Raw genomic sequence first — 13,374 nt, 5'->3', positions numbered from 1 at the left:
GCTCACCGCAACCCCGGGACCCAGCGATCCGATTCTTTGTTTCTTCGTAGCCTGCCCTGCTCTTTTGCAAGGAACTCGGCGGTGAACTTGTTTACGGCGCGTGCCCCGACCTCCCTCCCCACGCGCGCACACGCACACGCACACGGACACGGACACTGACCAAAGCTCGCGGGCCGCCCCCGCGCCCCGCCCCCCCGAGGGGCCTGGTTTGGCTTGCGACTGTCGTCTTGGCGCCCCGCACAGCGAGGGGTCACGGCATCCCAACAAGTGACTCAGTGAGGGACTGGATGACGGGCTTTGACTGCCCCCCCCAAGTGCGGGGAGACTTGGCTCCGCTTCCCCCTCCGTTCTCGTCCCCCACCCCTACCCGCCCCATCCCGAAGGCACCCAAGGGAGAGGGGTTCTTTCCGTTCCTTCGTTCCCTCCTACGTCGGCCGATCGGTCGTGCGCTCATTCATTCATTCATTCTTACATCCCTCTCCCTCCTCCCCGCTGCAGCCCGCGCTTCCGGCCCCGCGCGCCGGCCTCCCCGGCGCGCTCCGCCCCCTGCCCCCGCCCCTTCTCTCGACCAATCGGAGCCGGCGGGCCGGGAGGGGCCGGGCGGGGCCGGGGCTGGGGCGGGGCCTCGCTCTCCCCCACCACCTCCCACCCCGCCTCAGACCCACGGTGGTGCCCGCCACTCCGGAAACGCGCCGCGGGGTTGCTGGGCGCGCTCGGGCGCGGCGCGGGGCCGGGACGCTTCCTGCCACGCGGGGCCTGCCTGGGCCGCCGCTGGGTCCGGGACAGCGCGCGGGGCCGGGGTGAGTGCGCGGGGCCGCCTCAGGGTGGGCGCTGGGGGCTGTGTGGGGGGACTCCGGGCTCGTGGGGAGCTACTGGGCCCTGGGGCCGGCCGGACAGGGGGTGGGTCCCGCACGGCCTGGGCCGCGAGGCCTAAAGGGCCTTCCCGTGGCCGGCTTGGGGTGACCAGCAGGGGCGGGAGTCTCGGATGCGCTTTGGGGAACGCTGGGGATGGGGGCCCATCAGGGTCGGGGGGGGGGGCGTGGATACCTCCCCCAGCCTGGGGGAGGGGCTGAGCTGCCATCTGAGGCGCTCGGGGCGGGGGGGGTGTCTTGGAGAAGGTTCCTGTTGGTCAAGACCCCTCCTTCTCTTTGGGGTGGGGGCCAAGCCTCAGTCTGGGGGAGAGAATGGGGTCGGGGGGCAGCCTCGAGTCCGAGAGCTGTGTTTTGGGGAGGGCGGCTCCAGGCTTTCGGTCTGGATAGGGATATTTCTGTCGCCCTCCTGGGGCCACCGTCTCCCGCTCTAGCACCCCCCTCGCCACACACACACACCTTCACCTCCTTTACTGCCTCCCCCAATCTATATTTGGGTGATTAATTACATGTCTTGTTCCATCCGCACTCCCCACCACACATACTCGCCTGCTGCCCAAAGCCCATGGTCCCTTTCAACCCCACCCCACCCCCCAATCCTGGCCCCCTTCCTGGAGGTCCCACCCTGTTCCAACTGACGCCCTCCAGCCAGCCTCGGCTGGGCACCCCCCTCTCCCCGGGCTCCTTGGTCAGTGAAACATTTCCTCTTCAACCTCAGCTTCAGATTTTTCCGTTACCAGAGGGTTTCTGAGGGGATTGCTGGAACAATTCCCCCCATCCCTGTATTTGGCTGCCTCACCCATCCCCCATCATCCGCTCCCCCCCCACCCCACCCCCCATCAGGCCCTTAAGCAAAAGCAGCTTGCAGGGTGCCTGGCACGTTGCATTCCCCCAAAAAATGTTACTGGACGGATATTTCGAATCCTATTGAGCAGTGGTTTCCAGCCACCTGTGCTTGAGGGACCCCTTGAAAAAGCTGCGGGAAAGTGTGCGTTGTCTTCCCAGAAGCCATCGCAGGGACTCCTAGAGCGCACTCGCATTTCAGAAGACTCCTTAGCCAGAATCCTGCCTGTTGAGATTTAGAGACAACGAAGCCTCTAGATTCTTGACAGGCCCAGTGGAAATGAGACCTAGCTCCACAGCAGAATCCCCTGGGGTGCTTGTGTTAAAAATGCAGATCACTCGGCCCCACCCCAGACCTACTGTGTTGCACTTGCCTTCTTAGTAAGTCCCAAGCCAGGTTTCTAACCCACTGATCCAGCCCTTGCCCTAACCTGCCTGGGATGGCCCAGGATTCCTCGGGATTTGCCTCGGATCTCTTCCTTCCTCCCCCTCCCCATTCAGAATTTTCTAGATCCAAGGCGGTATAACCTCAAGGAAACCATCCTTATTTATTTTGATTTGTAGTGAGACCGCGTGTGCCTCCTTGGAAAAATAGGAACATAAACCTTTCCTCGATGAAGTACAACAAATACCACAAAATCCTCTTCGGGTCTACCGTCTGGCCTTTTTATAGACGAGAAAGAAAATGGGAACCTAAACAGGGAGAGACAGGTGCCCAGGCAAAGTGAGAGAGAAAAACCAGAAACAGATGCAGCCCACCCCCGCACACAGAAGAAGACACACACACACACACACACACACACACACACACACACACACGCATACACACGCATACACACAAATACCCCAAGAGAAACAGCCTTTCCTGTGGAAGCACCCTCTCTTTTGGCCCTTTTGGATCCTGCCACTTCCGGTAGTGACCCGCTCACCCAGTGCAGAGCTCTGTTCACCCGAATTATTTCAGTCCAACAGGTGGGCCCAGACCTGGCAGAGTAATCGCTCGGCATTGTCCTGTGACACCATGAGTCATCCCTGCGTGTCTCTTCTGGGTAAGTCCGGGTGCTCACAGACCACAAGCCCCGGGAGTGGGGTACAGGCCATTGGGAGAAGCATCTCTGTTCCGGAGGTGCTTATATTTTTGTAGACGCTGGTGTCTACAAATGAGACACCTCTGGGGAGAGAAGATGCCTGGTGAGCAGAGTGGGAACCCTGGGCACTCGTGTGGCTGGGGGAGGGGGCAGAAGGCACTTCCAGCTTAGAGGCTGAAGGAGAAACCTATAAAAGACCCTTCAGGTCATTTTTGCTCTGGCCCTGAACCGAGCAGTACAGCGTGAGCTGCCTGCTGCCTTCTGGGTAAACTGAGGGCTGGAGGACGTCCCTGGAGGTGACTCAATGGCTCTAGTCTGGTGGCCTTGCTCCTCTCCCACGTTGCTTGGTTGTCCGTGCAAGGGAATCAGTCAAGCGCTGATCTTTTGGGCTCAGAAGCCGCCTTCACCTCCTGACACTGCTGAGGCCTAATTATTCAGTACTTTTTGTGACACGGGTTGTTTTTGTCTCCATTGAATTCAGCTCTCATTCTGTTCTCTCACATCCAATCGCAATGATTGGCTCGGTCCTCTTAACACAAAGGTGTCTGATTTCACAGAAATCAAATATTAAATCACTTAGTAAATTTGAGTTCAGTCAGTTTGTTAACATTTATACACTGCTCCGAAGCACCCATCAGGAAGACTTGTCCACTCAGCTGAGCTTTTTAGAAAGTCGAATTTTTTTTTTAAACAGTCAGGCGGCGGGTTAACACTTGCGTCGCTATTTTCCATCTATTCTAGCAACACGCCTGTGTTGATCCCTTGCCACGGCCACCCAGACCTGACAGTGCCTTTGTTTCCTGGGTGTTTATAATTGAAGATCTTACTTAAAGAAGGAGGATGATAGTTTTGACAGGAAGAATCGGGAATTTTTTCCCCTCTGCACTTGCATTGCACAGCTGTACGTAGGAGCTCAGCTTCCGAGATGAGGCGTGGGTTTCTGCAGTTAGTGCACGTGCCTTAAATTCAGGGACAGCATCACCCTCTGTCCTTCAGGTGCACGACAATGGCTTTCGCGTTTTATCTGCAATTGCTTTGAACTTGATCCCCCAAGAACTACTTTTGCAAGGCCACGGACCTGGGTTTCCAGATTACTACCAGTTTCCCTCAAACTGCAGGGAGGATGTGTGTGTCTTCTTTTCTCTGTGAACTTCTCCTGCTTCTGCTGCAGCTCTCTTAACCTATACCCTGGGTCTAGGTTTAGCTTCCTTTTGTGAAGGGGGGCTCCCCTTGCTCCTCCATTGTTATGAGTACCTCTCCCTGTGCTCTCGGGCTCCCTTACTCAGGGTGGTGAGCACTCAGGCCAGGTCCCCCAGCAACCCTGGGACCGGAAGGGCCACTCGTGTCCCTTCACCATTAAGAATAATTAGCAATTCCTTTGAGATGGTGGCTTCAGGCTTTCAACAGTTAATCAGGCCAATTAAGTAAAACCACTTCAGCTGGCTTTGCTTAATTAATTGTCAGTGTTTTGGAAGGACTGTGTGCACCTGTATCTGTTGCACAATGAGGGTCCACACGGGCCTGTTGTAGGATGCTTTCAAGTCAGCCCCCAAACGCCCATATATCCCTTCAGGCCGCCATGCTCGCCACCAGCCTGTCCTCTCTACGTGGCCTAGTGGTAAGGGGTTGCACATCATTTCTCTCGTTTCCGATGTGGTCTGAAAAGTCCTAAATGTTGGGAGCTGGACTGTAGACAAGTTTTCTAACCTCTCTGATCCATGGTCTCCCTCTCTGGAAAATGGGGGCGTGTGCGTTAACTCTGTTTAATGCTCACTCCCCCCCACACACTGACTTGGTCACCCCACAATTTCTCGAGTGCTCACTCGGTGCCAGGAGCAGCTACAGACACTGGGCATTGGGGGGAGGGGTGACCAAGAAAAAAGAAGTCCCCTGGCCTGTTGGAGCCGACTTCTCTCCTGTGGGGAATCAGGTAAAAACAAGTCATCGCACAAGATAATTTTTTTTAACTTTTTATTTTGAAATACATTCCAACTTATAGGACAGTTTCAAAAATAATAAAACCCCATACAGAGCACTCCAACAGCCCCCTCTGTCCCCAGATGCCCAGATCTACTGATTCTAACATTTTGCCACATTTGCCCTATCATTCTTATCTATGTATCCATCAGTCTACCAGTCCATCTGTCTGTCTGTCTGTCTATCTACTTATCAAGCCATTTTCCAAACACTTGAGTGTAGGTTATATACATCAAGCTCCCTGAACATTTAATGCTTCTGTGGATGTTTCTAAAGAACAAGGATATTCACTTTGGCAGCCACCTTAAGTGCGGTTCTCAGGTTCAAGACATTTAACATCGATATAAAGCTCCCAGCCTAGATTCCATTTTTTTTCCATAGGTCCCAATAGTGTCCTTTTGAGCATATTCTCCTCCCTTATCACATCCTGTCCAGGATCATGTAGTGCATTTAATTGTTATTGTCTGCTTAGTTGCTCTTTCTTTCTTTTGAATTGTGGGAACATCAATACGACACAAACTCTCCCAGCTCAAGCCCTCCCAAGCACATCACTCAGTGGGCTACAACACATTCAAAATATCGTGGGACCCTCACCACCTTCCTTTACCGCAGCTTTCCAGCTCCCCAAACAAAAACCGCATGCTTATTCATGCATTAAGTCTCTCAGGATAGCTTCTAGGACAGTTTTAGGATAGTTTTCATGGGTGTCGTGAGTCAACTGATGGGACAAGAAAGTGAACACGTTTCTGAGGAGCTGATGTTCCAATTGATGCCTGCCTTGGCAGAAGGAGCCACCTCCAAGAAGCCAGCCGGGTGGTATTCCCAGCGGTTCTGAGACCCCGAAGGGGAGAGCCTTGGCACATCTGGGACTGAACAAAGTCTGCTGTGACCGGGACGGAATGACTGAGGCACAGGGGTCAGGAAATGAGGTTGGTGGCCTGGGCCAGGGCCTCGTAGGTGGCTTAAGGCAGTGGGAAGAGGTCTGTAAAAGGTCACATTTCCCTGAAGGTTGGATACATGGCGTTCTCCTCTCCACTCCACTCACAGCAAAACATCAATCATAGGTTGAAGGTTAAATCTTTAAAAATGAATTGTATAAGTAATGCGTGACCAGTTCCTTTTTCCCTGGGAACCAAATTCGAACCAGATAGTGAATGTATACCAAGAAGAATCCAACTGGCCAAAGAGGGCCCTTTCCACCTTCCCAGGAGGCAGTGGGGCACAGAGAGGACTTGGCATGCATCAGAGAGGCACCTGTGCCAGGTAGCCAGTTAAAGATGGGAATGGCACCTCCATGGCCTTTGGGGCCGAATGAGGCCTTCTGCCCACACCCATCCATGGCGCTGATACCTCGGCGAGGGTGGGGAGCCCAGGAAGTCCCAATCTTCCTGTTGGCCCTTCCTCCCTGTGCTTGCCTTGCCGAAGTGGGCATCTCAGAAAGTGCTGGGCTCCCAGCCCACGCCAGCCAAGACTTACCCACCCTGCGCTGCCCGTCTTCAAGGGCCATGCCTCATTGCCTCCTTGGCCTCTGTCCTTGTCCTCTTTGAAGCTGAGCAGCTTTTGATCCACAGTCTACTAAAAATTGTTCATTCTGATTACTAAAAAAAAAAAAAAAAAAAAGTCAGCTGGTTACTAAGAATTCACACATTGCAGAAATGGGTGGCTTAGAAAGTGAAAGGACCTTTTTTGTCCTAAAATGCAAATATATCCTTAGCCCTCTTTTCTGCTTCTCCTGCCCTCATTGGGTTTTCAATCAAAAACCCATTGAGGGTTTTTACATCTTTTATGAAGAATATGCCTTTGTATAATCCTACAAATTTTGTCATCCTTCATTGGCCACCTGTTGGTTTTATACTTAAGGCTTCCAGTTTTCTTCCTGCTCTGAGTTCCGAGATGCCTCAGTGGTGTCCCCAGAGCTCTGAGCCACATTCGTCATTCACCCTCTCCCCCTTGTTTTTATGACATTGGGATTATGTAGACTTTTCCTGCCTGTCCCTTTTATAGTATATTATTTTCCATCCTTTTACCTTTAACCTATCCATGTCTTTATATTTAAGCTCCTTGTGGACAGCATATAGTTGAGTCTTGTTTTTTTAAACACAGTCGGACAATCTGTGCCTTTGAATTGGAGTGTTTAGTCCATTTACATTGAATTTCTTTATTGATATGTTTGGGTTTGTCTGCCATCTTGCTATTTGTTTTCTGTTTGTCCCATCTGTTCTTCCCCTCCTCCTTTTCCTTTACCTTTCTTCTTTTTGATTAACTATGTTTTAGTATTGTGTTTTTTCTCCACTATTGGCTTATTGGTATATATTGGAGTCTCCTTCCATTTCTCTCATTGTATTCCGGTTTTTCCTTAGATACTTGTACATAGTTAAACAAGCTATTATTCTTGTCTTTCTGTTCCATCTTTGGTCATTTCTGGGTCTGTTTCTATTGACTTGTTTTTCTGCTTGCCGTGGGTCACGTTTTCCTACTTCTTGGCATTCCGGGGAGTTCTGATTATACGTTGGACATTGCAACTTGCATGCTGTCGGATATTGTCTCCCTTCTGGGGTGCTGGACTTTGGGAGGCATATATTTGTGAATCAGTGTGAGCCCTCCAAGGCCTGTTTGTAAGCTTTCCTAGGGCAGGTCTAGGGTAGCCTTGCCTTCAGGAACAGATCAGCCCTACTGCAAAGGCATCACACCTCCGGATTCTCTCCTGAATGCCCCTGGTGATCCCTGAGGACTCTATACTCTGTTGGGTCAGACCGTGGCCATCTCCCAACCTTTGGGTGTCCTAGGAATTGGCCAGCTTCCAGCTTCCTGGTCATTCTTTTCCCAGCCTTTTGGAGTTTCACTGCATGCATGCATGGCTTAGTAGTCACAAAAGACCCAAGGGGAGCCTGGTGCAGCTTTCTGGAGCTCTTTTTTTTTCTGCATAGCTCCTTCCTCTCTGATCTCTGCTCTGTAATTTCCAGCTGTCTCAGCCTCCTGGAATGCTGATCTGTGTCTCCACAACTTGGCAAAGCCACGGAGCCCTGTTTGGGTTCTCCCTCCCTGCATTCTCTATCTAGAAATCGCCTCCCGGTAGAGAGCTGGGGTCATTATAGGACTCACCTCGTTTGTTGCCCTTCTCAGGGATCATGATCTTGTATGCCTGATGTCCAGTGTCTGAAAACTGCATTCACAGATATTTTGTCCAGTTTTCTAGTTCCTTCTGGCAGGATGTTAAGTCTGTTCCTCGTTACTCCATCACAGCCAGAAATGGAAGTCTCTGTTCCTCCCTTTGAACATAACACCTCTGCTAAAGTCTTCCTGGAGTAGCTGAGTTCTGCTGTCCTCGAGCTTGTGTAAAAATGCTTCCCTTTCATTTCATCATGAATCGAGTTGAACTGACACTGCCAGTGGCCGTGCTCCTGTTTCTTTGTGCTCTCTGAAGATGTAGGATCTTAGACTATGTCACATACTTTGTAGTTTCGAAGAAAAAAGGCGACTCATACATATTGTTCAGGTCTTACTTAGCAACTTAGTGTTTGAAGATCTTTTCTCTGAGGCTGATTTTTCCAACTGCAAGCTCTTAGGATAATCATTTCGTTCAACTTCTCACTGGGTGGGATGTGTAAGGGCCCTGTGCTCGTCTGCGCATCTCTCACCCTCACCTGGCTGATCGTTTTAGTGGCGTGTGGCTTTTAAGCACCCACTGCTGGGCCCAGGAAGCCCCTGGGCCTTGCTCTTTGTTGTTTGTCTTCCCTTCTGTGGCCTGATGGGTTTTTTGTTGTTGTTGTTGGTTCTACAAAGTTGGGAAGGGTCTCTCCTTTCCTAGTAATTTCGCCTGATAGCCTTTGTGGGTAGCTTCCTTGCAGTGCGGTGCGAGCATCAAACGCTTCGGAGCTTGCTGCTGGGTGGACACCTGTGGTCGGCCTGTCCCCGAGAGCCGGTCTCCTCTCCATTGACTCTCCTGTCTATGTCTGTCTCCCCCTGGCTGGGCCTGGGCTGGCATTCATTTGTCTTGTTTTGTCTCCCTCTGTCCCAGCTCTATTAACTCTTGCCAGCCTGCCTTTCCCATTGTTTGGGGTCTGTGTACTTAGGCTCACCCTGCTCTGACTTGTCACTCAGCCATCCTGCAGGAGAAGAACTCAGCAAGATTTAAAAACAGGGAAAAGGAAATCTTCAGTCTCATATGGGGGGGACCCAGAGACAGGACTGCTGTCACTCATGGCTCTTTTCATTTTCCTTAGCTCCGCCTGCTCCCCAAGGCCTTACCCTTCCCCAGGACGGAGCCCCAGGATACCAGGTCCTCACAGCCCCCGTTGAGATGCTGGAGGCCCAGGTGAGCTGCCTTGCTTGGGATTCTGTCACCGCTCCCTGATTCCGGCTGTGGCAGCAGGAGGCCAGGGTGGTGGTCCACATCTCTGGGTGCTTGGTCAGGTTTTCTTTCCTGGGACTTCTTGGGGCTTGGGGTTGGCTCTCCACGTCAGCAGCACACACCCACGCCGGGCCCTGACCTCTTGTCCCCAGCATGCATGGTGCTGTCCCTGCCGCCTTCTAGAATACATGAAATGACTGGTTATCCCTGGGAAATTTTTCAGGATTCAGTGACATTTGACGATGTGACACTGTACCTCACCAAAAAGGAGTGGTTGAGGCCGGAGCCAGAGCAGAGGACGCTGGAGTATTATGGGAATGTGACCTCCGTGGGTAAGCATGCCCCTGCCCTCCCCCCAGCCCTTCCACCAGATTCGGCACCTGCTTCTCGGTGCTAAGCAGCTAGGGCGTGCCCAGCCTGCCCGCACACGAGATCTGTGCCCCAGGGATGCATTGTAGGGAAATCCAGAGGCTCTGCCATGTCACCATCTCGCCGGCACAGGGCTCGTCCTGACCTCTAATGGCATGGGAAGGCACCTCAGTCACATATTGGGAAAGAAATTAGAACAAACTCACGACTGTAATTTAGAGTACTGTTTTTTTAAACCTGCACATTACCCACATGGCATGGCCCCTTCGCATCATTACCACCAAGAGAGAGGTTGGCGTGATCAAGTTCACCCATCAGGGGTCTGCACATGGGTGGGAGGGGGTCAGGGGGATGAGGATCGGCTCCTCAGGACGGCCACCCAGCACCCACCGGAGCTGCCCTTGCCAGAAAGGAGTGGGAGCCTTGAGAACGGAATGAATGAATGACTTGCCCGAGGTCCCAGCCACCCCAGGCTCTGAGGACTGGAGGGGTTTCCCTATGACAGCCCCACACCCTCGCCCCTGCCATTCTTCCCTCACCTCTGTCTGTTGCCATAACCTGTTCCCTTCTCGCAAGCAGGTGTTCCCGCGTTGAATCCTGCACTGGTCTCTCACCTGGCCCCAGGACAGGTGCTGCTGGTGTCAGAGCCACCCCTCCAGGTGGATGAAGCCGAGCGGTCAGGTGAGTGAAAAGGACACCTCAAGAAATGCTGGGCCCCTGGGGGCCTTGGGTCCAGGGACTGTTGTTCAGTCCTCAAAGGGGAGGCCTCTCTGGACCACTTTGGGAGACAGCGGCCAGCAGCCGGGCCCTCTGTCCCTGCCCTCTGCAGTGTCTCTTTCTTCCCGGCCCCGGTACTCAGGGGAAAAGCAACTCTTAACAAAGGAGAGGGCCTTCCTTCCTTCTCCTTTTGCAGAGCGAGTGAGCGTCTTGTGTTTCTTATTTCAGAAAGTGTCTCGGTGACCCACCAGAAGACTATCGGAGAAGACACCCAGCCCCAGGAGATGGCATCCACAAGCTCCCCCAGGACTGGTGACCCCAGCCCCGAGGTCACACAGAATGGGGGGTCGGTGGGGCGGTCGGGGAGCCTGCAAGATGTGCCTGTCGAGCATCACTTTGCGTGCAAAGAGTGTGGAGACGCCTTTAGGCTGAAAGTCCTCCTTGTCCAGCACCAGAGGATTCACAGTGAGGAGAAGGGCTGGCAATGTGGCGATTGTGGGCAGATCTTCAGGGGGGTCTCGGCGTTTAACGAGCACAGGAAAATTCACGCGGTGGTGGAGCCTCGGCCTGGCCCGAGCCGGGCCCCGGAAGAGGCCGTGGAGAAGGGGGAGCAGCTGGAGAGGGAGGCAAAGCCCTTTAAGTGCGAGGAGTGCGGGAAGAGGTTCAAGAAGAACGCGGGCCTGAGCCAGCACCTACGGGTGCACAGCCGAGAGAAGCCCTTCGACTGCACCAAGTGTGGGCGCTCCTTCAAAGTCAGTGCCCAGCTCTTCCGGCATCAGAAGCTCCACACGATGGCGGCCAAGCCCTTCGCCTGCGAGGTCTGCAGCAGGGATTTCCTGGACTGCCAGGAGCTCCTCAAACACCAGCAGACCCACCCCGGCCACCTGCCCCTCAACGGCGACGACCGCAGCAAGTCCTTCCGGGGGGTCCTCGGGCTGGCCGAGCACCAGTGCGTCCACAGCGGGGCCAAGCCGTACGGCTGCACCCAGTGCAGCAAGCTGTTCCGGCGGAGCTCCGAGCTCACCAAGCACCGGCGGGTGCACACGGGCGAGAAGCCCTACGAGTGCCCGCAGTGTGGCAAGGCCTTCCGGCAGAGCTCCAGCCTCCTGGAGCACCAGCGCACGCACATCGGGGAGAGGCCCTACGAGTGCGGGGAGTGCGGCAAGGCCTTCAGGGGCCCCTCCGACCTCGTCAAGCACCGGCGGATCCACAGCGGACTGAAGCCCTACGAGTGTGACAGCTGCGGGAAGGCCTTCCGGAGGAGCTCCGGCCTCAGTCGCCACCGCAGGACCCACAGCGGGGCCCGGCGCTGCGAGTGCACCGAGTGCGGCCGCGTCTTCAAGAGGCGATCCGCTCTGCAGAAGCATCAGCCCACCCACGGGTAGCCAGGCCCCGGGTCCCCTCCCTGGCCCGGCTGGCCGTCGGGGGCCTCCTGCAGCGGGTGGTGCCCCCGGAGGGGCCTGGCGGAGTCGATAGGCGATGGTGGTTTTGTAGCGCTTGTATGTTTGTACTGTCCGAAAGGTCGAAACCGATCTCGACTGCCACCAGCAATTTCTAAGCGTCCGTTGTTTTTCGTTCGACCTAAATCAAGAGCAGCTTTGGCTACTTTAATTTATTTTGGCTAGTTTAACTGGCAGCAAGTACCTTCGAACTAGGCATGCCTTGAATTTGAGGAGAACCATCTGCCGGGGATGGTTTACTCCGCATTCCCCCTCCTTCAGGAAACTGAAGGACCAGAGCTATTATGGGCATTTGAGAATAGGAGTTCCAAGTCAGCCAGGCCAGGGCCCCAGGCCTGGGGGGGTCGCCTTGGGCAAGTTCACGTCAAGGCCCAAGCACAAGGCAGCCCCCCGGGTAGTGAGGTGGATCCCTGCTTTCCCAAAGATGGCCCCCGATTGTTTTGGCCTACCCAGATTTATAAAGTTTTAGGGATGTAAATAAAAGAGTCAAATGTCCTGTTAATATTTAATTTATTAACCTAGTTATACATACATATTGTAAATCACATATTAAATATAATAATATATTAATTTAGAAAGCTGCCCTTTCTCCCACTCTCCATTCCATGAAATAGTTTCATTCTAACTCCTCACTTGCCTTTTTGACTTCTCCGTCTTCACCAATGACGGGCCCATTTTTGTGTCATCCACTAGTTCCCAAGGACATCAAATTCGCGTCCGTCTGAGCTGTTGGTGATGCAACACTGTGACAATCTCTGTACGAAGTTCTCCCTGGAAATTTTCTCCTAAGCCATAAGTACATGTTCATGTTACAGGAGAACAATTTTTTGGGGGGTGAGGGGTGGTTTTGTTTTGTTTTGTTTTGTTTTTAAGTTTGTCCTGTGGCCCTACTGCTTAATGTGTTGCTTTTTAAAGTGACCTTTAAAAGGCCTGCATAAAGCACATAAAACATGTAGTCGCCAGGTCAGACTCTTCGGAATAATTACTGAATCAGGTTCAGTTCATTTCTTTGGCGTCCTTTTCAATTAAACCAATACACTCTGGTGTTCCCTCCACATATCCAGAACTAGTGTTTGTTTGGGGCTCATTTCCTCAGACAGTACTTTTTTGTTCAAGATAAAGTAGTTGAGAGAGCATCCCGTGCTGGGGACTTCTTTGGAACTCAAGTATCTGCCGATGACCCTTTTTCTGAGAGAAGTTTGGGAACAAGAGCTTCTCCTCATATCAGCACAGATGGTACTTCCAGAACCCTCCGTCTCCTCTGTAAAATGGGGGTGATCACAGTGCCTATCTCCTAAGGTAATTGTGAGGATGCAGCGCCTGGCAGCGAGGTGACGCTCGGTGACAATCTACCACTGTTATCATCATAGTTACTGCTCTCGCTGCCCAGCTCATTCGTTCCAGAGCTGGGGGCATACCCCAGGCCCCCTGACTCCTAGTCTCATCATCTTTCTCCTAACCGTCCCCTCCCCAACCTTTCATGTAATGACTTAAGAGATAACCGTTCCCTTTTCTTGCATGCAAATCCTACATTTGTCTCCTTCGATGAGTTATCAGATTACCTTTGGATATAATGACTTTGTACGGCAGTTCTTCACATGTCAATTTTGACGGTCTCTTCCAATTTTATTGCTCTGCCCTTTGTAGCCGTTTTATTACATGTTTGTTGTGCAAGCTTTCAATCTGTGTATTCCGTTTGT

General features: G+C 53.0%; 1 protein-coding gene across 2 annotated transcripts; it reads left to right on the top strand.

The window, feature by feature from the left end:
- The first annotated feature begins 678 nt into the window (after positions 1-678).
- ZNF275 (zinc finger protein 275) lies at positions 679-13,356 on the top strand. 2 transcript variants are annotated; one of them, XM_037822422.1, is made up of 6 exons: positions 679-800; positions 2,677-2,761; positions 9,001-9,092; positions 9,352-9,460; positions 10,077-10,178; positions 10,443-13,356. In XM_037822422.1, exons 2-6 carry the CDS (start codon positions 2,734-2,736, stop codon positions 11,597-11,599), a joined length of 1,488 nt encoding a protein of 495 aa, XP_037678350.1. In that variant the 5' UTR covers positions 679-800; positions 2,677-2,733; the 3' UTR covers positions 11,600-13,356. The 2 variants fall into 2 exon arrangements, with proteins under 2 accessions (XP_037678350.1, XP_037678351.1); XM_037822423.1 differs by having other exon boundaries at positions 740-800; positions 2,685-2,761.
- Positions 13,357-13,374: the final 18 nt, after the last annotated feature.

Source organism: Choloepus didactylus, chromosome X, assembly GCF_015220235.1.
Source record: "Choloepus didactylus isolate mChoDid1 chromosome X, mChoDid1.pri, whole genome shotgun sequence".
In the NCBI taxonomy this organism is placed as follows: domain Eukaryota; kingdom Metazoa; phylum Chordata; class Mammalia; order Pilosa; family Megalonychidae; genus Choloepus; species Choloepus didactylus.
The sequence above is the reverse complement of the archived record's forward strand: the minus strand, read 5'-3'. Positions and strand labels throughout refer to the sequence as shown.